Source organism: Salminus brasiliensis, chromosome 10, assembly GCF_030463535.1.
Source record: "Salminus brasiliensis chromosome 10, fSalBra1.hap2, whole genome shotgun sequence".
Lineage (NCBI taxonomy): Eukaryota > Metazoa > Chordata > Actinopteri > Characiformes > Bryconidae > Salminus > Salminus brasiliensis.
Genome location: NC_132887.1, coordinates 3,449,219 through 3,474,553, shown reverse-complemented (window position 1 = coordinate 3,474,553; position 25,335 = coordinate 3,449,219). Strand labels below are relative to the sequence as shown.

Below are 25,335 nucleotides of genomic sequence, written 5' to 3'. Positions count from 1 at the left end.
TACTCTCTCAGTACACTCTCCTCTTCAGGCTGAATGCAATCAAGTCCTCCTCACAGCAAACATTCTAACATAATGTAAAGCCTTCTTTATCTTCTCTGAAGAGTAGAGGCTGTTACTGCAGTATCCATCCAATCCATGGATTTCAAAAGAGAAACGTTAGAGAAGAAGTTGTCCACAAACCTTTGGACAGTGTAGGACACTGGGTGGGGGGATAGAATTTTGGATCGACGGCAAAAAAGACACAAGTGTGAGGCTCGAATTCAGGAGGCTTGTTAATTTATTGCACTGGACTGGTGCGTTTACGAGACTCCAATACAAAACGTGGGTTCTCAGACAGCTCTCCGACAGCTTTACAAAATTAAGACTCAACAGTCTCGCAGGACATTCATCATGCACAGATTGTGGCCCCTGGCTTTATTCGTAGTGTCATAGAACATGATGGAAGGTTATGAGACTCAAAATGTTGCCGTTACAGTTGCCACAATGCTGGGCTGTTTACTGAGAACTGTGCTTGTCAGTGTATTGAAAATTAAAGAAAAGTCTTTCATAGGACTCAAAAAAAAGGAAAATGAGAAAAGCAACATGTCATTACAAAGCACACAGGTTTTTTTTACAGGTTCCTTTAAAACGGCCAAGCCAAAGGCGCTCGCATACGCTTCTATATAACGCCAGAGACATACAAACACCACTAAAGATCATTGAACACAAGCACATTCAGTAAAGACCTCTAGGCATGTTCATCAGTGTGTCAATGAATGTGGAAATGATTCATGTGCCCTCGCATTCTGTAAAATATACAAGTAAATATAGATCTACAGCTCTGTCGCTTTAGAAATACTTCATTTCATATTATAAGAATAATAAGGTAAATTCGTTACTTCCTCCCTCTCTCTCTCTTTCTACTCGGCGTACCTTTAGCCTCTTCAGCTAAATCTTTGGCGGATCATGTTTTCTGTAGGTAAAAGTGCAGCTGACCCCACTGACGCTTCTTCATAAAGCCCTATATGGTTCTTAAGACGTGTAAAGACTTTCCTCCTGTAAAAGTGCCTTCAGCTCATTGTATTATAAATGTGTGACTTCAAAATGTGAAAAATGCTTAAAATTTGCTGTATATCACATACGATTTTCAAAAAAACAACTAACTAAGTATGTGATGCTTTTGTTTCCCTTACAGAAGCACATAAAAATATGGCAAAAGTTCTGCAGTACACCTATAAGACCATGAGGTCAACTTAAAAAACCTCAAAAGGCCAGAGCACACCGACCACACAAACAGACAAACCCCACATTTCTAATGTCGGCAGTTGTTTTAGGATGTTCTGAGGAATAACCGTCCGTGACACACCGGTCAAACACCACCAATGAAGTCCCCATTCAGACGGGATCCGATTTAAATGGGGTCCTGGGGTAATTCTCTGTGATTTGATCTCAATCATTTTAGGCCTGTCCAGATTCACATCTCTGCATTTTTCCAGGCAGATGTCGCCTCACATCACAAGCTGTCGGTGGTTGGTGTGGCGCAACAGATAACATCACTATTGGCCAGTGAGCTACCACAGCATGTGGGAGACTGGGGTTCAATTTCCTGTGTGTGTGACTATGCTGCGCTACACCAATAAGAGTCCTTGGGCAAGACTCCTAACACTACATTGGCCTACATCTGTAATACCAGCAACTGGATAAGAGCATCAGCTAAATGCCATAAATGTAAATGTCTGGCCACTGCTGCTCGCCATATTTAGTCTCTGGGCACTCGTATCGGAGCCAGAGCTTCTCCAGTGGATGATAAACCTGGGTTTATCTTCTTCATCACGTGGTTTGCAGCGGAGCACCACCACCAGCTTTTTGAAAAAGGTTAGCTTCACCTCATATAAGACACCAATAATAGGACTGTCTCTCCCCAGGGGACCGTCTAAAGTGTCCCCTTAAGTTTCTGGCAAGAAGTAAGTCCTCTACGTCCAAAATGATGCTATTATCAGTGCAGCCTAGCAAAAACAAGCTAAACTGTAAAATCTGTGAGCTGATCGCTATGGTAACATGGCTGGCATGACTGCCCGACTGCCCATCAAATCAGACGTTTCAGCATGTTAAATATGAATAAACACAAACAGCCGTGGAACACCAACCCAACCTTGGTGGTCGTCCGGTCGGTGTGCTCTGGCCTTCAAACAAGTGCACAATCACTTCTGTTTGTCATAAAGTTTAAGCATTACCATAATAAAGACCCAAAAAGCATATTCTTATGTTTTTTTTTTCCAATTACCGTTAGAAGTATAACTGTATAATTAAAATATCTAAAAGCATTCATGTGTGGAAGATACATGGTGCACAGAACAGACAGTGTGAGTAGCTGTAAACCTGGTACTCGTCAAAAACCTCAAAAAACAACACACTGCATTAGTCCACGTGTGCCCAGGAGTATTTAAAATGTAGAAATAAATGGTCAGTGTGGTACCAGATGCCCCGTTCTTCAAAGCTCAGTAGGAGGAGGCTCTTCTGGAAGCGCAAAGAGTCTTTCAGGTGAAGCGTGTGAGAAACGAACTCAGCGGTCACTCCTCCAGGTTGAGCAGAAGGCTGGGAAGCGTCCAGATGTCAATCTGAGGCAGGACGAAAAGGCAGTAGACGAGGAGCCACATGAGCAACAGCAGGTAGATTTCAGACAAGGCCACTTCTCGCGAGCTCTCAGAGCCTCCTGTAGGAACGCTCGGCTTCCTGTTGAAACAGAAACATGCTATGGTCAGGTTCACTGCTCACCTTTTCAACCTGCAAAAAATCTCATTTCCAGACCTTGCAGTTAATCAGACAAGACGTTTTCGGTGTCTGTGGCTTTGCTTTGAGCTGCGGAGCTAATGCAGCTCTCAAGTAATGGAGGCCCATGCCCCACCACGGAGCTATCTGCATGCCTGAACCGCCAAACGCTCGCCTCAAGGTTACACAACTCAGTGGAAGCAAGAACATCACAGGGACAAAAGTATTGGGACACCTGCTTTTGAAATCAAAGGTATTAAAAAGCGTTGATCCTGCTTTTGCTGGAGTAACTGTCTCTACTTTCTAGGAAAGGCTTTTACTAGATTTTGGAGGAGCATTGCTGTGAGAATTTGATTGCATTCAGCTATAAAAGCATTAGTATGGTCAAGGTGTTGGATAATCACCACCCTACCTCATCCCTAACTCCCCAACTCATCCCAAAAGTACTGGATGGAGCACCACCATCCATCATTCCACAGATCCACAGCTTAATGCTGGTGGGCTATATACCCCTCTAGCCCAGACCTTCCACATACGTCCTATTCTATTGGCAATACTTCCCTACAGGGACTAGACAAGCTGTGTAAGTGCATTTGTTCATCTGCAATGTAGGTGAAGATGTATGCATTAGAAGGGGTGTCCAAAAGCAGCATTCCAGTTAGTTTTATACTGCTAGCAGAACCACCTGCTGCTTATTTGTAGATTACCTCTGGAAGGGGTGTGTCAGAGCTTTCGGTCGGGGCATTTTCGAATGTAAGCTAGCTAGAACATCTAATTGTCAGTTACAACACTGCTGTTGCTCAAAGCAGCAGGGAGGGAGATGTAATCTGCTCCACACCCATTACACTCAGACTGCCCTGGGTAAAACAACAGACGGTCAGTTCACAAGATGAACACGCAATCAGGACGGTATGATACAGCGAGCACGATGATGCAACACAGACAAACCTGTTCACACAGACAGGTTAGAGCGAGGCCCGAGGCCAACCTGGAACATTTGCATTGTTTGAATCTGCGGGTGGATTTAGAGCTTTGGATTTGTGAATTCAGAATATCTAATTATTGATAAAATATGAAATATTGACAGCGTAGATTTTCAGTACCTTTCATTTGCAATCTCCGTCGTGATGGTATCTGCGGTTTCCACACTTTCTGTCTGCTAGAGACAAAGACAGATCACAATATGTAAATATTTATGTAAATATAAAAGGCAAAACAACCACAATCTACAGCAATGTATTCAGAAATATATTTGTAATGATAATTAAAAATTGTGATGATAATTTGAATATTTATAATATATTATATTATAGAAGATATAAATTAAACAAACAAAAATCAAGAGCAATTTATTTAGGGCTTCATTAAAAAATGTACATTTATATGATAATTTGAACATTATAATTATAAAGATTGCAATATGTAAATATTACATACAACAATTTAATAATTAACAATTAAAACAATCTGCAGATAAAACTACAAAAAAATCACATATAAGTATATACATTTTAAGTAAAAATATAATAAAAAGGAATAATATGTAAAAAATAATATTTATTCTTTATTGTTAATATTAATGACATTTTTAAAATAGAAAATACATCACATGATGATGTAAACATTCAAAAATTACTAATTATGTAAATTAATTATTTCAATATTCACAATGGGGCTACCGACCATAATCTATAGAAATTTGTTCAACAAATTTTTAAAGAAATTACCCGTTTAGATGATTATTTGAAAATGAATCTATAATCAGACGAATCATAAATGACACCAGTAGGCATCACTCAGATCAGCCTATTCCAAATTTCAACTAGGGCACAAACCTTTGACTCTTTTGGGTCAAGTGTCTCTTCTAAGCATGGCTGGGTTTCTTCTTTAGCAGCATCAGTAACAGCTTCTTCCCTGTTTGGGTTAGAAAAATCCACGAGTCCTATTATTTCCTATTTTTGTCCATTTTTTTCCATTTTAATAACAACATCTGTGGCCTAATCCAGTCTGGAGAACATCAACAGAACGCAATCATTCATCTAAAAAGGAAACGAGCGAGAGCCCCACCAGCGGAGGAGTTTAGCAGCACAGCGCAGCTTTCAAAAATAAACATCATTAAGTACATTTAAGGTAATTTGCCGTGAGCTCTGCAGGCTACATGTGTGAGGTCACGTCCTTCAGAACAACCAAAAGCTCCCTCTCAGGCGGTGCACTACAGCCGAACTCTAATAATAGAGCAGTACCTCAACGTCTCTGTGTTTTCCCTGGCAGCAGTAGTAGTAGCCGTAGCGGCAGTGCTGGTTGACAGCTCCTCGTCGCTGCTAATAAGCTCGCAGTGATCTGTGTGCAGGTCCGAATCCACCGCGCCCCATTCCCCAGGGTGCCTGGACCACAGCTCAAACGGGCTCTGCTCTGGAGACTCCACAGACCCCTCTACCGCCTTAAAAACACACAGATGGAGAACAGAAAGGAGTCAGAAGATTACAATTATCAATTTGCAATTATCTTATCAACCAATAGTGTGGCAGCAGTGCAATACATAAACCCATATAGATATGGGTCAGCAGCTTCAGGTAACATTCACATCAACCATCAGCATGTGTTCAGGTATTCTGAGCGTGGTGTGATAGCTGACAGAACAGAAAGGCTACAGTGACTCAGAGTAGCACCTCCAACCTTGAGGCGGATGAGCTACAACAGCTGAAGACCACGTCGTATTCCATTTCAAGGCTGAGGCTGCAGTGGGTCAGCACAGGCTCACCAACACTGGACAGCTGAGGACTGTACACCGACTTTAGGGTCAGAATTTGGTGTCAACAGCTTTGAATCCATGGACCAAACCTGCCTTGCGTCAACAGTCCAGGCTGGTGGAGGTGGTGGTGGTTTAATGTTTCAGGGAGTGTTTTCTTGGCACACTTTCGGCCACTAATACCAATGAATCATTGCCGCAGTTTACCACAGCGCTCAGTTTGTGTCATCTCAAACTGGTTTTATGAACATGATTTTCAATCATACTGGATTAAAATTGGTCCAAATAAAATCTGCAGTAATGATGCAAGGTAATCATGTCAACAGGGACCAGAATCCCAGAGAAATGCTGAAATAATGTAGATAAAGTCAAAAGGAAAATGAAGTACTGTGGTTTCTTGATTTTTCATAGTTCTTCTAATGGTCCAGGCCAATTGCTACAGAATAAATAAACAATTTCTATCATTTTCCCAAGAAATGTTCTCCTCACTCTCATAATTTTCCAAAGAGAAAGAGAGCATGACTGAACTGAACTGTTACAGACCAGATGAAGAGTTACGCCACAGGACACACAGAAGACTCTGCATATTCATAAAGTACACTCTGTCGATTCATACTGGATTAAAATATATAGCAGACTGTAAATTTCAGAATGTATAAAGTGCAATCAGAGCAGATTCATCCTGGATTAAAATCACTCCACAATTATTACTGTTAAGACTAATAATTTCAGATCGATTTTAATCCAGCATGAATCTACTGTGATTGTACTTTCTTTGTACATTCTAACACTAATAATTTTGGACCGATTTTAGTCCAGTATGAATCTACTGTGTGTAGTTTTTTATAGTGTTAGAATGTAAGAAGTGCAATCACTGTAGATTAATACTGGATTAAATCACTCCACAATTGTTACAGTTAGACTATAAAAACTACACATATTGTAGATTCATACTGGATTAAAATCGGTCTAAAATGATTAGTGTTAGAATGTAAAAAGTACAATCACTGTAAAATCATACTGGATTAAATCACTCCACAACTATTACTGTTAAGACTAATAATTTCAGATTGATTTTAATCCAGCATGAATCTACTGTGATTGTACTTTTTACATTCTAACACTAATAATTTCGGACCGATTTTAGTCCAGTATGAATCTACTGTGTAGTTTTTTATAGTGTTAGAATGTAAAAAGTACAATCTGTAGATTTATACTGGTAGATTCATACTGGATTAAAATCCCTCCACAATTATTAGTGTTAGACTATAAAAAACTACACACATTGTAGATTCATACTGGATTAAAATCGGTCTGAAATTATTAGTGTTAGAATGTAAAAAGTATAATCACTGTAAAATCATACTGGATTAAAATCACTCTACAATTTTTACTGTTAGATTATACAAAAATACACACAGTAGATTCATACTGGATTAAAATCAGTCTGAAATCTGTCAAATGTAAAAAAAAGATCCCAAATTTATCCTGGACATAATCAATCAGATTACACGTACTGCTGACCTTATTAGACACATCGAGGGGTCTTTTAAAACGGCCAGTAAAGTGTTGGTACAAGGCTGCCAATTACCTTTTCCAGACTGGCCTGCCCGCTGCCGCAGTCAGAACGGGAAGACTGTGATGGAGCAGGCTGGAGAGGCGTCACACTGAGTGACAGGCGGAGCTCTGTAGGGAACCTCTCTGCTCTCTCTGAAGTCTCCTCCCAAGTGGCTTGCCCTTGGCCGTGTCCACCACAGGGTTGTTCTGCAACGTGGTGATCCCAATCTGGCTGTGAGGCAGGGCTGCTAGGTGTTGGTGGAGTAAAGGGGTGTTCAGTGTCTTCACCGAAAGCAGAGCCAGATTTAGGCTCCTTCAAGACTTCAGTGATGTCGGATGCAAAAACCTCATCCAGAGGGATTTCTGACTTTTGCACGTCACTCTTGAGCTCTGTTTTCTTATAATCGATGGGGTTTGGTGGATGGTGGGTTTCTGAATCCTTTACACCTTCTCTCTCACTCTGTTTACCCTCCAACATGGGTTCAGGATCGTGAAGCTGATTGAAGGTGCTTTCTTCTGCCTTTACACTTTCTAGCTCATTCTGATGATCCTCCCACTTGCTCTCCTCATCTTGCTGATTGTAGAAGAGATCCTCCTCCTTCACATTTTCGGTCTCACTTGGTAGATCCTCCAACTTGCTGTTATCATCGATAGTGGCATCTTCCTGCATACTTCTGGCCTCACTTGGTTCACTCTCAAGACAACTTGTAGATTCATTCAGCTCGTCTTCTAAAAAGCTCTCGGTGACGGCAGCCTCTTGAGGAGAGCTCACGTCATCCTGACTTGGTCCTTCACTACAAGCCACATTTCCTCCCATATCTTCACTTTCACCCGACTCGTTCAGAGCACTAGACTCTAACGTGCCGTTTTTCTCTTCTTCAATTAAGTTAATTTCGGCCAGATTGCTGCTGGAAGCCTGTGGGTTGGCTACTCTCAAATCCTTCATTACAGGCTCTTCACACATGCCTGAATCTTCACTGCCAGAAGCTTTCTTTTCTTCTCCCTGGATCTCTGCCTCTGCTCCAGACGGGCTTCTCTGTGTGGAAATCTCAGTACAGACCAGATCTGCTTTATCTTCTGGCTCTGCATTATCCTTTTCTGGCTCAACGGCGGCTTCTTGATGGTCATGGGGTAAATGAAACACCTGGTCAGCTTCCTCAGCCTCCTCTTGACATGTTTTACTGTCCTCACTTATGAAAACATCTGGTATATCATTCTCCTCATGCTCTTCGTTGGGAGGTGTTTCTTCAGGCAGCTCCGTTTCTCCATCCTCTTCACTCCCTGAAATGGAAATCCTCTCATACTTGACAACAGGACACTCTGGGTCATCTTCAAAAAAGGTCAATGGATTAGATTCAGAAGGAACCTTCTGCAAATCTTCAGTGATTGAAGACTCCAAACTCTCTTTGCAATATTCAGACTGGCTCTCCATACCAGAAACCAGGTCATCAGCGTCAGTGAGCAGCGAACTCTTGCTGACGTCGTCCAGTTCTGTTATGGACGTGTCCTTGTGGCCAGGATAGTACCCAGAGTCGGTGTCCCCATATGAGGGATCTTGAGATGCTGGTTTGATGATTTCTGCACTCTGCACGGGGCTGGGTTCTGACTGCTCTGCGTTTGGATCATTCACTACATCCTCACTGGGCTCATGGTTGGTGGACCCATCTTCCTTTAGATCCAAGATATACCTGTAGGCGTCCTCCTCCTCGGACAGCAGTGTGGATTTGGCCTGAAAACTCTCCATGGAGCTGAGAGAGAAGTTTCCCTCGTCTATGAACAAGTCTCCGTCTGGTTGGTCTTGAGAGACCCTTTCTGATAACAGTGGGGACCCCTGATCTGAGGTCAGCTCTCCAGGGGAAGTGGAATACCTCAGATCACTCAGAGAGCCATCGCTGCAAGACTGCTGGAGCTGAGGGGCCGTCTCACTGGGCATCTCACCTGGGGGTGGGGGGGGGGTATACTGTTATTATGACCAACATCCATAACCCAAAATTATTTGAAATATAATGGTTACTTTAACAATATTTAACAATCTTACCCCACGAATCTGGGGAATCCATGGCAGAGTCGATCAGAGAAGGCTGAGGAGAGCTGGAGGTGGAGGCTGTGTCTTTGTTCAGGCCTAAGGGGGGACACTGAGGCCGACTGTCTGCAGCACTGGGACTTGAAACCACTGGGGACTTTTCACTGGCCCAGGGCCTGTCCTCTGGTGTCTGCGGTTGAGCAGGAGAGTGGCTCTGGGCACGTTCCTCAGTCACTGAAGAGATGAAGATCTTGGGTGGAGGCTGAACCCAGTCCCTCTTCACCACATATGACTGCTCTCTCTTCCTCTGTACTCCGTTCCTGACCGGCGGATCATTCATCCTCGCGCTGACCTTACTCCTCTCCAGGAAATCCGAAGACTCGTCCTTCAGGAAACGACAACCAAACAGGATATAAATCGCACCTCGACATGAACCTGCGACTCTATATTTAGGTGATAGTAGAATTTATAATTCACTCGGTGACATTCAGCGTTTCTCACCTCCTCGATTCCTGGAAAGTGCTCCAGAAACTGGGACACGTAGGTCATTATGGACTGTTCATCGGGGGGATTTAGAGTAACATCTGAAGAGACAGGGTTCATTTTACCAGACCATTCCTACAGTTCTCTTGGATAAGGATGTGCAGTTCTACCAAAAATATTTAATTGGTATTATTAATAAAGGTTCCTTAGACAATCACCCATAGAAAGGGTCTTCAGGGAACCAACGGAAAAATATATAATGGCTCTTTCCCCACTTTATGTCCTTTCGGGGGCTCTATACTAAAGTGGAGAAATTCAGCCTCTAAACTTTCAATCCAAACATTTGTAGTTACATTTGATGAGCTACACACACACACACAGTACACACACATAGTGAGGTTGTGTTACCTTCTGGCTCTAGAAGCCGTGGGATGCCCAGGCTGTAATGTGCAGTCCTGAAGGCCTCTTCGATGTTCTCTTTGGAAGATCTAAGAAGAGCTCTTCTCATGTCCACCAGACTGGGGTCAATGGACTTAATGACGGCAAGAAAAGCCAGACCACTCGTCCAGCTTTTGCCAAAATCCTGGACCGCCACTCCATATCTATAAAGACCGAGATAAGCAGTGAGGTCTGAACTATAAACATTAAGAGGAAAATTTCTCTTAAGAGCCACTTTTACACAGTTTTAACAAAGATTCTGACATTCGCCAAGGTTCTTTTAGTTGGGATTCGTCATTAATAGAGCAGAGCTGTGAACAATTCTGTACTGTAAAAACACATCAGGAATCTGACCTAGACTTTCAGTTTGGACTAATTTAAGAGTTAAGGAAGATATTGGGGAATGAGGCCCTGTGTTTAGTATTAGTATAAACACAACGTTTAAGGGCATAAACCTACACAAAGAAAATGTAATTATTATTATTGGGCTGATAATAATAAAAGAAACGACAGCAATGACAACCAGTATGCTTAATAAGTATGCTTAATAATATGAGTATCATATATAAGTATTTATATATGAATAATATGTGAATTGCGTTACAGAGTTAGGAGTCTTGCCCAAGGACCTTGGTGTAGTAGTGTGGTGTGCTCCGGGTTCGATACCTGGGCTCGGCAAGCTGCCATTGGTGGGCCCTTGCACAAGGCCCTTCACCCTCTCTGCTCCCTGGGCGCCGCAGCAACGGCTGCCCACTGCTCCAGGCATGTGTGCTCACTGTCACTGTGTGTGTTTCTCTGGTGTGTATGTGTGTGATCACTGCATGGACGGGTTAAAGGCGGAAGCCAAGTTCCCTCTGTGTCCAACACTAATGGTGTCCAACATTCAAACGCAGACTGAAGACCCTCCTCTTCTGAGAGTACTCAGGCGAGGAGAAGAGTACTATGGTCTCCTTATTGACTTGTGTTTAGTAGAGTCTAAGATTAAAGGTATCTTTGAATTATTAGTCTTTTCAAACTAGCTGAGGTTTTTCTTGGGTAAATAGCAAAGAACTTTTGTAAGTCGCTCTGGAGAAGAGCGTCTGCTAAATGCCTTAAATGTAAATGTATATATAGTTGTCTCTTGTCTCTGGCTTGCCTAACTGAGCAACTGATCCCTCATCTGACACGGGAAGGGTGGAGTTGTTACCCACTACGCTACACCAACCCATATAGATAAATATAAATCCCTATAATAACCAGACTCTCTTACTTTCTGGTGCGTCTCTGGACCCACTGTAAAAGAGTTTTTATGGCTTTTCCATGATCCCTTGCAGCAATGGAAGGCCTCCGCTCATCCGAAGGCGTGCTGGAGTGTGACGTGTCTGAGTCCGAGCTGGTGGGGATGGACGACAGGCTGGAGGAGGACGAGAACTGGTTCTTTATGTTACCTGTGAGCTCTTTAATCTGAAAAACACATGTGGAGAGATCAGAATCAGAACCAGGCTTTACTGGACAGGCATGTTTGCACATACAAGGCATTTGTCTTCAGTTTAGCTCAATACACAATATTTATCACGATAACTACAGACTAAAAACATCAGTAGCGACAGATTCTTATTAACTACTACTCAGACCCTCTCCCGTATGATCGACGTATGCGGTACTAATGTACTCACAGTCCCCTTAATTAGAAAGTCTAACACTGTGCTGCTGTAACACTGGAGTAACAAACAAGATGCTCACAGACACAAAAAAGGAATGATAAAACAGAGGTTCTCCATTTAGGTCCTAAAGCCGAAATAAATAAATTATCAGACTTATAAACCAACAGGAACACTTAGATCTCAGGGTGCTGCTTCTCTGTAGTTCCCAAAATTCAGAAAACCTCAGCAGGGGGAAGAGCCTTTTCTTATAAAGCCCCCCAACTCTGGAACAACCTTCCCGATAATGTTTGGGACTCAGACACAGTCTCAATCTTTAAATCTAGGCTGAAACTCATCTGTTTAGTTTAGCTTTTGGTAATTAATGTTTCCCCTTAGATAAAGGATGCAGGTCCAGGGGTTCGCGGACACAGGGAATTGTAGCACACTGAGATGCTGGAACTGTCGTCTCGCTGCTTGCAGGCGATCACTCAGGTTTGTGGACGGTGGAGCAGATGGACGTTAGTGTTTCAGGGTGCTCCCGTGTCTGTGTTACCTTCTGGCTCTCTCCTTTTAACTAGGCTGTTTTAGTCAGACCTGCCGGAGTCGTCGGACACACTCTGATACTGCTCAACTTTCTCTGATCTCTATAAAATCATTCATAACGAACTCTGTCTCGGTACCTTCTCCAAGTAAATGCTCACCCAGCCTGCTGGAAGACTGTATTCTGGGGTCCCCTCTACATGCGTCAGACCAGCTGCCACCTACCAGTCCGTTCACCAGGCTGCCACACCCTTCAGCCACTGCTACCATGTTACAACCTAAATGGACTCTGCCACTATTAATATTACCACTATTAACTATCATTACTCTCATTACTCTGACCATCACCGCCATGACTATATTAAGTTCTACTACACCATGATTATTGTGATTAGCATATTATGATATTATGATTATGTTGCCCATCTGAGCAGTAGAACAGTCTTGGTGGTTGGGTGGCTTTTATCAATAATTAATAAATAGTTTTGATCAGAGGAGGACGGGTCGGGTCCCCCCTGTGAGTCTTGATTCCTCCCAAGGTTTCTTCCTCCAGCTCTGAGGGAGTTTTTCTTGCCACTGTCCCCTTTGGTTTGCTCACTTAGGTTTTCATGTCTACTTATGTTGTTGATTACTGATTCTGTAAAGCTGCTTTGTAACAACGCCAATTGTAAAAGCTATACAAATACATTTGATGTAATGGTTGAAAGGAGGGTCAAAACCAAACTACTACTAAAAGGCAACCAGGGTAAAAGGGAGAATCCAAAAACAGGTCGATACACAGATAGGCAATGTCAATATTTCACAACAGACGGGTGTTTATATAAAACGAAAAGAGATGAGAAATGTTCAGAAGAATTCCTGGTGACACTGAGAGTAAGAACAGTTCATTCACAGCAACCTGTAGGCAGAGATGGCCAGATTAGGCCTTATCAGAAAAATATTTGCCTTGTTTGCCTTGTTTAAAGCCTGAACTATCAAATAATTCAAGGAAATAATCCAACAATAATTAAATTATCAAGAAAATGATTCAACAATAACTAAATTATCAAGAACATAATTCAACAATAACTGAATTATCAAGAAAATAATTAAACAATAATTAAATTATCAAGAAAATAATTAAACAATAACTGAATTATCAAAAAAATAAATAAACAATAATTTAAAGCATAGGTCATAGGTCAGCTGTTGGCTGAGTGAGTCATGAGTTTCTTAGGAATCATGGGAAATTGAGTTCTGGTCACTGACAGCTTCCGTGGGAAATACAAGTAACACAGAGATGGGTAACATGACAGCTTCCAATTATTGGCCACTTTAGGAGCTCCACCGACCTTACAGTCCTACTATACAGGTGTTTGGTTACAGACTCTAGTCCGCCTGATATGTGTGAGTGAGTGTATAGTTTACCAGCCTCCTCCACCCCATTCATCACTGGTCAGTTTTAGACCACAGGACGGTAACACAGACTGCATCAACAGATGGGCCGTTGTGTACTTCAAACTGAGTGTATTTTGGTAACGCTGAAAGGAACATGATCTTCGGTAAATGGCAAAATTGCTGTCTGGGACGATTACATTTAATTAGATTAGATGGTGGGAAAGAACAGAGCCCGGACAGTGCATCACGTTACTGTAGACATGATGTGCAGAAGGATTTAAGAGATTCCCTAATCGCTGAGCCTTCATCACTGTTTCCATTCTTTTAGAAAACATACAGTTAATGTTGTGTCTGCAGCACTGCCAAGCTCGACCACAGCTGATACAAGCCAGGATCTGTGTCTGCTTCTGCCTTTGTTTTAGCCTGTAGCACTTAACAAGTTTACTAACCAGTTACTAGCCATCTCGTACAACTAATGGTAACTTGGTAGACGCTCTCACTGGCCACTGACTTTATGTTTATTAGGGTTTATTCTAATGTTATATAGTTATTACAGGTAGAGACTCTCACTGACCACTGACTTTATGTTTATTTGGGTTTATTCTAATGTTATATAGAGTTAATTACAGGAAGACATTCTCACTGACCACTGACTTTATGTTTATTAGGGTTTATTCTAATGTTATATAGAGTTAATTGCAGGTAGACACTCTCACTGACCACTGACTTTATGTTTATTTGGGTTTATTCTAATGTTATATAGAGTTAATTACAGGTAGACACTCTCACTGAGCACTGACGTTATGTTTATTAGGGTTTATTCTAATGTTATATAGAGTTAATTGCAGGTAGACACACTCACTGACCACTGACTTTATGTTTATTCGGGTTTATTCTAATGTTATATGGAGTTTTACAGGTAGACACTCTCACTGAACACTGACTTTGTAGTAACTGACCTAAGTACTGTATTTTTAATAAGTAAGACTGTAACTGCCCGTCTGGTCTCTCTTTTTTGCGCCACAGTCTTCATGTGACCCAAGACAGGTGCCAGGTATAGATCGTAACAACATTCTTCCTGTTGCTTCTCTATTGAACATAAAACGAGAAGTAGCAGAGACAAAGCAACAGGGGAATAAAGACGCGTCAGTGAAAGACGAACAGACAGATAGGAAAACAGGGCGGGGCGGAAAAACAAGAACAGACCAACACGAGCAGAAACACATGGCTGTGATATTCTTACCTGGAAAAAGAGGATGATATTCCAGATAAGGCCAAGCACAATGGAGGAATTGCCGTCAGCGATGTCTGCAGCATCAATGCTCACCAGCTTTACCTAGAATACCCAAAACACAGACTTATTAGATGTGAAACAGTGCACATCTGAGCTAAAGCTTTCAGAATTCTTTATTTACTTCTTCGCAACTTACGTTTCTTTCCTCCAGAAAGGTCAAAACCTTCGCTATGTTATTGAGTCTGAAAATGCGATGAGCGGACGGCTTGAACGAGTGCAGCTGAAAGGTCACAAAGAAAACAAACAGGTGGAGTTTTCAGTGTGAGCGAGGAACAGGGAACCATCCAAGGTTGTGAATGGTCTGTTGACATTTTTCAGCTCAAAATGGATTCCTTGAGTGTTTACCGTATACAATATACACTCCATGGCCACTTTATTAGAAACACTTACCATATACAGTACCAGGCAAACATACCTGGTTGGATGTGTGTTGACCATCATCTTAAACCTGACCCGAATGATAGGGTGACCATATTTTTTTTTACATTTTTAAAAAAGAGACACAGAGGGTTTCCAGTTATGGGTAACACAGAGAACCTACAGTTTCCAACTGTGCACCAGCAATGTGACGCTACACTAGAGAGGGTTTTTAATAAAGTCACAAGTGAATGTATACAGCACTATGCAAATATCTACGGCAGGTAGGCGAAGTTAGCTTCGAAATAAACACAAACACCCCGACGTGGTTGTTGCTGTGTTTTCCAGTTCTCTCCAGGAGACAGACCAGTATTCCCAGTCTAATTAGCCCTTCATTAAAGTAAATCAGGTGAGCGATTCAGAGAAGATCTGTGATCTATAGCTGTGACTCACCAGCCTGCATCCTGACAGCTCCTCCAGCAGGGCCATTAAAATCCTCCCATCCTGGATGTCATTAAAGAGGTCATGCACTTCCATTGGAGGATTACACTACAGAGCACAGGGGAATTCACAAGCCAAGAAAGAAGAGAAGCGTCAGACCCTCTATTCACCTAAATGAGGTTAACCTTAATTCAGAAATACAGTGAAAAGCCAGTTTAATTCAAAACACAATAACTAATGTGACTGTTTACAGAGAGAAAAAATGGACAGTCTTAACTTTAATGCAAGATTTTAGTCATTTCGGACCGTTTCTGTTGGTCCATTCCTCATGACATGCTCTTACAGAGGAAAGGGCAGCTGGACTATCCTAAGGTATCCACAGCTATCCACTGTTTTGCATGAGAAATAACATCCCGAACGACTGTGGATGCACATGCCGACAAGAAACGAGGAGGTGTACTATTTGCAGAGCCGATTTTTCTAGAACGAGGGTCAGATTTTCCATCAAAACAATGCAGACAAATGTGTAATTGTTAATTAGTGGGTCGTCATTCTGATAAAAAGCCAAACTCCGGGTCGAGGAATAGAGACGCATTGTGCCACAAAACAAAGGATTCATCACTGGCTGTTTTGAGTGAGTAGAAAGCTGAGTGAAAGGCAGTGTTATCATCTCCGGGCTGTCTGAAACGCTAGAAGCCCAGCAGACGACGGCCAGAGAAAACAAAAGCCTGGGCTTTAACGAGCGGACAGAGTGTGCATAGTGAGCGAGGCGTGACTCAAATGTGCGAGTTTTTCTCCGTCTGTGAGAGAGAAAGGGAAAGTAAGTGGGATAAACAGACAGTGTGAGAAGAAAAACTGAAAAAAGTGCCAAATACACTGCTGAAGATATAAACTGTCAACCATCTCACATAAGGAACACGCTCCACAGATGCCTCTCAGATTCAATCACAAGTCTTGGTAAAGCTATAATGCTGCTTTGAGCCTCTTATTTCATAAACTTGTCATAGTTACAGTACAGCGCCGTGTAAAGGTGTGTTTATATGTTTTTAATTAAATGCTTATAATGGTCGGACTGATGGTTTTGTCACTGATTGTCACGAGACAGAGGCGGACATACTCGCAGGATAACTGTTTTAATACAAGACAAAAAAACAGAAACCAAACAAGCACAAAGTTTAGCAAAATAAAGAACACCAGACTCAAATAAACAGGCCAAAGCTACAAACTGTGAACTGGCATGAACACAAACACAGGAACAGGAACATTAGCTCACACACAAGGAACACCTGGGACTAACAAGGGGGCGTGGCTAAAGATGAGACACAGGTGGAAGCACTAATGGACAGGCGTGGCTAGGACAGACAAGACACAAACAGAGGCAGACATGACAACAGGGGCAGGCATGACAGATTTACCATTTATTAAAAGGTAAAATTAAAAGGCTATTAAAAGGTATTTTTTGGCAGGATCGCTAATATTAATATTTTAATTATTTACAGGTGAAGGAAAAAAACGTATAACTTTTCAATGGACGGCATACTGCGAACCATATTGTATATCAAGAAAGTGGCTTTAAATATCACGATATATTGAAATAGTCCCTGCAGATAGTCTTGGTGCTTCACATCAGTTTGATGTCCACTCTTCGTCCACTCTGGAGAAGAGCTTCTGTTACATCAAACATTACACACTATTGATTTCTCTGTAAAGCACAGAGATCAAAGGTCGCATGCTTGTATAGATCCACTTTAAACTACAAAACAAAAAACAACAACTAAATAACGTCTGTCAATTAATCAATTAAACTCAATTACACAATTTAATGAAATATACTTTCTCAATCAATCTGCATTGATTAGCTTTCGAGTGTGTATGGCGATGATGCACATTCAGATTAACTTACTGATCATGTCTCACGTGCTGTGTTTTAATGTATATGCAGTCATATAAACACTGCCATGGATGTCATTAGTTAGCAAGCATGCTGTCGGTTAGGGCTGGGCGACATTTTTAATACATAAAACATCACAAATCCACACAATCTGGACTTTAGAATCAACAATATCATCATAACCCCAATATATATATATATATTATTACACCAAAAACAGGAATATAAAGAAAATACTAGTGGTTTGTCCACGCTGAGCAGCCCTGGGGACAACAGGGGCCAGTTCTTCCCTCAGCCTGATTATAAGTTACCCAATACAGGTCAATACAGGTCAAATCAGGTCAATTCCACTGAATTCATTTAAAGTGACATGGACCATTCCTGTAGGTCATATGTCCAGGTCTCGGAGCCGTGTCTGCTGAGGAGACGGAGGACTGTGTGTGCGTCTGACCACAGAACACACCCTATAATTTCCATCTCGAGTGTGTTGGAGTGTGTCTGTGTGTGTGCTGGGTTATAATCAACCTGCACAAACCTTCTCTAAATGGAGATTCATCCATCTGGTGAAGGTCCTCTTCTGAACCACTTCTCTCTCAACTGCAAAACAAACAAAGATTGAAAAGATTTTAAGTTAATAATTTTATTATTTGATTGCATTTAATTATGTAGGAAATAGACACAGACGTCAACCCAGGCTTCAGAAGAGCTCTAGAAGAGCAGAAGGTTTAGGTGGTGATGGACGACTGCACTGAAACACCTGCATTTTATTCACTGTGCTGCATTTTTTGTGCATTCTTAGTGCGTCTGTAACTCTACATAATTCATGTTGTATTTATTTATTTATTCCAGGTGGATTTGTGTCCTGTGTATCACCTGCGTAGCTCCCCCAGCAATAGCAAGGACTTAACATGTCTCCTCTGATATGCTCCGGGGAACCAGCTAACAGATGCCTGTGTTGGCCAACACTGCTTCAATTGTGCTCTCTTCGACTCTGGCTGCTGATGGCAAAGCAGCATGGCTCTGGATTCGAACCCCATTAGTCCTGTTTAATTGGATGTACTGCAACTTCTCTTTAATATGGATTAAAGTATTAAGTAGTGCATTTTGTCTGTATCAGCATATTGTAAACTGTATCAGTATATTTAGAACCTCCCATTCTTTCACTAATGTGTGTGAGAAAGGCAGACTGCAGGGTTAGGGGCTTGATTTTATACACCTGTGGCTGAATGAAACGGAATCAAACACATGAATTCAATGACTAAGAGGTGTGTCCCAATACTTTTGTCCATATAGTGTATGTAGGCTCAGAAGGGACATCCCTAATAATTTGGAATGACCCACTTACTGTCGCAATGTAAACACAGTACTACAGTGTTAAATACATCCTGATGGTCACATATTTATATCGTCACGGTCACACAAATACCTTGCATCTCCAAATTAGCATTTTACAGGTGAAGTAAAAAAACTCCTAACTTCCAAAGGACGTCAATGTAAAAATATTTTATTCCCAGTAATTTTGGAGCATTTCTATTGGTCCATTCGTCATTAAATTCCGATACAATATAAAGCACAATAGCCAGATTCACATTAGGTCAAAAAAAAATTAAAAACAGAGAAAGTTGTGCTTCAAGATTTGTTATTAAAACAAATTATTTGTTTAGTAATAATAACATTATTATTTATTACTATTTGTTATGATTTATAATTAGCATTTTATATTAATAATAAAAATAGCTTTTATTCATGTAAACACTTCATGTAAACTGCTTATGAATTTGCACTATATAAATAAAATAGCTTTTCTGACTCTTTGCTAGACAGGCCTGGTTTGTTATTGTTCAGTTAAGTCTGAGCAAGGCTGAGCCACTTTGAGCCCTAATTTGACCCTTAATACCACCCTGTGCTAAAATACAATACAGTTTGCGGCCTTCAAAGGGCCACTGATTTGTTAACATAAAGCAGCTATAAGCTAATACCTTGGGTATATCTACACTATATGTCCAAATATTTGTGGACACCCCTTTCTTTCAGCGGTTAGAGCGCCGGGATATCGATAACAGGGTTGTGGGTTCGATTCCCGGGCTCGGCAAGCTGCCACTGTTGGGCCCTTGAGCAAGGCCCTTTACCCTCTCTGCTCCCCGGGCGCTGGAGTTGGCTGCCCACCGCTCTGGGTGTGTGTGTGTACTCACTGCCCCTAACACATGTGTGTGTGTGTGTGTGTGTTCACTACCAGATGGGTTAAATGCGGAGGACACATTTCGCTGTACACTGTACACTGTACAGTGACAAATACGTGCACCTTTACCTTTACCTTTCTAATGAATGCATTCAGCTACTTTAAGTTGCACCCATTGCTGATACAGACACCTAGCTTGTCTAGTCCCTGTAGAGAAAAAGTACTGCCAATAGAATAGGACTCTCTGGAGGAGATCAACATCATGACCCTATTGGCACCATGCTGCCTAATAATGCCAGGCATGGGCTAGAGGGGTATAATAAAGCCCCCCAGCATTGAGCTGTGGAGCAGTGGAAGAACTGTGTTCTCTGGAATGATGGAAATAAAATTGCAAGACAGGCCTGGTTTGTTATTGTTCAGTTAAGTTCATTTTCATTATGTGGTCTTTTTTTAAAAACACTGATTATTTGACTAATCCTCAAAAACGAATCAGTAGATTACTTGTTTACTGATAGTGCTGAATGTGACAGCCCAACAGACTGAGTTACAGAGGCTCGAGGGAATGTGTTGGATTATACAATCCCTCTGGCACGCTGTCAACTCCATCTCCCTCTTGATGGATTGTCCTGACGTGAGAGTTTTCTCCTCCTCCTGAAGGCTCCTCGTTGGCATTCTGAGCGTGTAAATAAATAACGCAGTGGAAGGGGGCTCGTCCCGAGAGGAGTGGCACTTCAGAGGCTTCCTTCATTCATTATTTATCAAAAAAAAAAACACACACAAAGCGGTTCCATTTGCTGGAATCGATAAGTGTTGTCCAAATTACATGATGGAATCATGACCATCTGAGCAGGAAGTCTTGGTTGATGGAAGTATCAACCATTTTAATCACCCAAACACAACAACAACACACATCCGCTAAGCTACACACACACACCAGGGAGTTACTAGTGAGAGATATCCAACTGGAAACCATTCCAGTGGTTAAATGGGTCACAAAACCAGAATGATTTACTGGTGCACTTGTCAAGTCAAGTCAAGTCAGATTTATTTGTATAGCTTTTTACAACTGTTGTCGTCACAAAGCAGCTTTACATAATTAGTACTTAATAAAGAACAGAGACAGAGAAGAAAGAAGGAATAACATGAAGCGTCAAAGACCCCCGTGAGCAAGCCAACGGCGACAGTGGCAAGGAAAAACTCCCTCAGAGCTGGAGGAAGAAACCTTGGGAGGAACCAAGACTCACAAGGGGGACCCATCCTCCTCTGGCCAGACTGTTTTAAACATTAATGATAAAAATTACCAAAGCAGATACAACAGAAAGTTAATAGTGGTGATACTTGTGAAAAGCCTTGTGTATATAAGCTTTATTAACAACTATATACTCTAAATAGAAAATGTAAAAGTAATTGGACGCTCTTATCAGTTTATCCAGTGATTATTTAAATGTTTTATTTTTAATGTTTGTCGAATTCTTCCCCTTTTTATCCCAATTTGGCTCCACCGGTTCGTAGCTCCCCCTACCACTAGCAATGCTCTCAAAACTAGCAAGGTAAGCACCTAACGCCTCTCCTCCAATACATGTGTAGCCAGCAACTGCCTCTTTTCAGCTCCACCACACCATCTAAGAGATATAGGCCTGCTGTGTCGACCAACATCACCTACCCAGGAGCCAGCACAGCCAATTGTGCTCTCTCAGACTCCGGCTGTTGATGGCGAAGTGGAATGGCTCGGGATTCGAACTTGCCATAGTGGTAGTGCATTAGACTGCTGAGCCACTCGGAGCTCTAACTTGACTTTAATCTCTTTAAAAACAAGCACATCAATCTCCATTAATACCACCTTGTGCTAAAATATGGTAACGTTTACGTCCCAATACTTTAGTAGTTGTATAACAAGGCACTTAAAAGCCAGTGATTTGTAAGCAGAAAGCAGCTACAAGCTAATACTTTGGGTATACCCACACTATATGTCCAAATATTTGTGGACACCCCTTTCTAATGAATGCATTCAGCTACTTTAAGTTGCATCCACTGCTGACACATATGTGCAACTGTACACACACACAGAAGTACTGCCAATAGAATAGGACTCTCTGGAGCAGATAAACATCATGAACCTATTGGCACCATGCTGCCTAATGCCAGGTGTGAGGCTAGAGGGGGTATAAAGCCCCCCAGCATTGAGCTGTGAAGCAGTGGAAGAACTGTGTTCTCTGGCATGATGGATGATGGTGCTCCATCCAAAACTTTTGGAATGAGTTGAGAAGTTAGAGATGAGGTGGGGTGGGGTGGTGATCATCAAACACCCTGACCTCACTAACGCTCTTGTCACGAAATGCAATCAAATCCTCACAGCAATGCTCAAAGCTTCAAAGTCTAGTGGAAAGACTTATTTCCTGGACAGTAGAGACAGTTAGTCCAACAAAAGCAGGATCAGCTCTTTTTTATATATATATATATATTTTTAGAAGAAACAATGAATGAGCAGGTGTCCCAATACTTTTGTCCATATAGTGTAGCTTTCTAGCAGGCTAAAGGATGCACAGCTTTCAACAACCAATAATAAAAAGCAATAAATCAAAGCTTAACCAGACAAAGCAATTATCTGCACTAGCTGGTAAAGCTTGGTTAACACCGGATGGGTTAGCTTGGATGGCTCATTAGCCCACTGAAGCTAATCTAGCTAAGTGTGCTGCATTTGAAAAACCTGCTTCTCGTTGACCTCGGTGAGCTGAAATTGGCGAGGACACATTCAAACACAACATGGCCAATGTGTCCTTGGTAGGAAGCCTAAATAATGATCTGGGGCCAGTTTTCCTGCCCTGAAGAGCCTGAGCTCAACGGTGATTTAGAGTGGTGGGCTACAACACCACCTTCTTTATGGCCGACCAGTTCCACCGCCACCCACACCACACCAATAACATTCTCCTACCTGTGTAATGACACCCCAATAAAAGCTATTTTAACATATTTAAATCATCTGGACGTTTGACCTTAATCTGATCAGAACTGAGAGATGGAGGTGATCTAACTAACCTCACACACCTGAAGAAACATCTGTAATCATCATTTATAATTGATGTATTTTATACATTATATATTTTCTCAGGAGCAGAAGATCAGCTGCAGATGATCAGAACATGGCTGGAGAGGATTATTCTGGAGGAGTCTGGTCTGATCTTGATGGTTGAAGCTGGTGGTGAAGAAGATCACCATCATGGCCAGATCCAGAGAGCTCTCTGAGGCCTTCAGAAAGAAGGGTGGAGATGCAGAGTGAGAGTCTGGGAAGGGCTTTAAACAGATCTCAGAACAGTAAACGTAGACTATCTAAACAAATCCCTTATGGTGGCCTAAAAAGACCACTATAGCCATTATATCCTCTGCCCTTTCTCCTGCTGGACTCAGATTATGATTTTAGGGGGGCTGTGCTGGCTGAAACACTCCAGGCGGGCCTGTGTTAATGAGGGGCCCATTTTCCTGCCCTGAAGAGCTTGAGCTCATAAAGACAAAAGGCCACATGCCTGCCTGTGCAGAGGCTTTGAGCTGTCGACTGCGATGGACAAGCCAGTACTGAGGAGGACAAATAAGACCCACATACTGCTAGCAGTTTCCAAAACGTGAGATTTAGTCATTTTAAGCCATGGTTCAATATAGAATAATATATATATTTCTGTTGAATGTTAGAGCAGAATTATCTACTTATTTATCTGCTGAGTTTAGCATATTGAAGTAATATATGTATCATTTACAGAGGATATGGCATGTGTATATGTTATGTTTAATGTTAAATTAAGCAAATTGTGGATATTACTAATATTATAATATTATTATTTCTCAAATATGTCTAATATATTTACTACTGGTTCACTGAAAATAAGTGAACAAGATAAATAAAGTAAATAAATGTTAAAGTAAACATTTTAGAATAAAGAAATAAAAACATAAAGTTTTAATAAACTTTTAATGCTTTTTTATTTATGTAATTATGCAAATTGTTTCTAATTTATTACTATAGCACCTTTCATATACTGCGACAATTCAAAGTTAAAAAAATAAAGCAAAAATTAATGTAAAATAAAAAAATAATTTAAAAATATAAATAATAATAATTGAATAATAAAGATTATTATTAATAATAAAGATTCCAGCATACTCTATCCTCCCTCATTCTCTCACTCAACCCTGTAACACCGTCATTTTTAGTAAAAAAATGCTGGTCGGCTTATACAGAGGTAGGCCCGTCCTCAACCTTCTCTATACATTAGATTACATTAGATACATTTTTTAAACTAATATTCACATAAACATATTTGACATAGTGCCAAGTACAGAAATATCTGCTGTAAAAAAAAAACACCACTTTGTATAATCAAGTGTTAATCAAGCAAAGAAAGGCAATCACCATATTAGCACAACACCTACAACCCCGTCACACTCAACCCCGTAACATTACTGACTGTTTTTTCTTGTTTGTTTGTTTACCTTTACAAAAACCAAACTCAAATATACAAAATATAAGACGCAAAAAACCCCAAACCCATTGCATGTAACTCATTATGTAATTAACTCTGTAAATACATTAAATAGTGTATATTTGAACAGCAGGGCCTGCTGGAGGTTCCTCTGCAGTAAAGGAGCTTTTCCGGCCCCTTCGTGAGAACTTTGTTTGTTTGTACAGTTGCTGAGTTCCTGAGCTCAGCAGTTTTCTTCAGGCCTTGTTAACTCGAACGGCAGCAAACAACTCAAATAAACTCCAGCGCACACGGCCGCGAGCTACGTCAGGGAGCAAATGAGGTTAAACTGCAGAGCCCGGGCTTCCACCACAGCTTAGACACGCTGCATCCTTCACGGTGCGCTTGAGGTCTGTAATGATTTGCATGATTAGACTAACAAAACCTAAAGTCAGTGCATACATCAGCGCTCGCTCTCTCTCTCTCTCTCTCTCTCTCTCTCACTTGCTCTCTCTCTCTCTCAGCTCATGTTTTTTTGCCCTCAAGCAACACAGAGAGGGGGAAGCCGTGCTAGGCCAGGGCTAGGCCGTGTTAACTCCAGCAGCGGAAATTAGTGCTTCAGCTAACCAGCAGGTTCATGTTTGACAATTTACCCACTTTAAAAATCCCTCAGATGTTGTGATGTTCTCATGTAAATCACGCGCCCACTGTGCCAGAGGAATTATGCAACAGATTCCACCGGGTCATGAAAAATGCAAATTCGGAACCCCTGCGAAACAGAAACAGCCGAGCCCTTCCAGCTCACAGTCGCCTGGAGCACTCTCCAGCAGCTGAGACTGGTACCATATACCATACTACCATACTACCGGTCAAGTGGTCAAGTTTCAGTAGTCCACCTGCAGTCAAACCTGCAGCTCCAGCTTGACTTCTGCTCTTCACAGCTGACTCTGAGACCTGCTCCAGTGTTAAGCTGCTGAGCTACAAGCTGTGGTCGTGTGAGCCGCCCATCGAGCACACACACTCAAGCTGCTGCTGACTCTCAGAAGCTGGTCTTCTGGTGCTGGTGTGGATCTGAGTGGGTCAGACCTCGTCCTGTACCGGACCTCTTCAGTTTCCTCCAGTTTCTGAGAGTCTTCTGATGGAGTAGGAGACGCTCCTCACCTCTCTCTGGCTTTATCTGTTGGA

General features: G+C 41.6%; 1 protein-coding gene across 2 annotated transcripts in view; it reads right to left on the bottom strand.

The window, feature by feature from the left end:
* Positions 1–259: 259 nt before the first annotated feature.
* Positions 260–25,335, bottom strand: part of clmna (calmin a) — a 43,262-nt gene continuing 18,186 nt past the window's right edge. The window contains exons 2-14 of one of the 2 annotated variants that reach the window (XM_072689018.1): positions 18,056–18,117; positions 15,642–15,737; positions 14,968–15,051; positions 14,781–14,873; positions 11,248–11,441; positions 9,969–10,162; positions 9,579–9,661; positions 9,093–9,462; positions 7,089–8,992; positions 4,992–5,188; positions 4,584–4,662; positions 3,852–3,904; positions 260–2,712 (exon numbers count right to left, since the gene is read on the bottom strand). In XM_072689018.1, the coding sequence (XP_072545119.1) occupies positions 2,550–2,712; positions 3,852–3,904; positions 4,584–4,662; positions 4,992–5,188; positions 7,089–8,992; positions 9,093–9,462; positions 9,579–9,661; positions 9,969–10,162; positions 11,248–11,441; positions 14,781–14,873; positions 14,968–15,051; positions 15,642–15,737; positions 18,056–18,117 (3,572 nt within the window). In that variant the 3' untranslated portion in view covers positions 260–2,549. Of the gene's footprint in view, positions 2,713–3,851; positions 3,908–4,583; positions 4,663–4,991; positions 5,189–7,088; positions 8,993–9,092; positions 9,463–9,578; positions 9,662–9,968; positions 10,163–11,247; positions 11,442–14,780; positions 14,874–14,967; positions 15,052–15,641; positions 15,738–18,055; positions 18,118–25,335 lie in introns of both variants that reach the window. The other variant, XM_072689017.1, reaches the window with a different exon arrangement.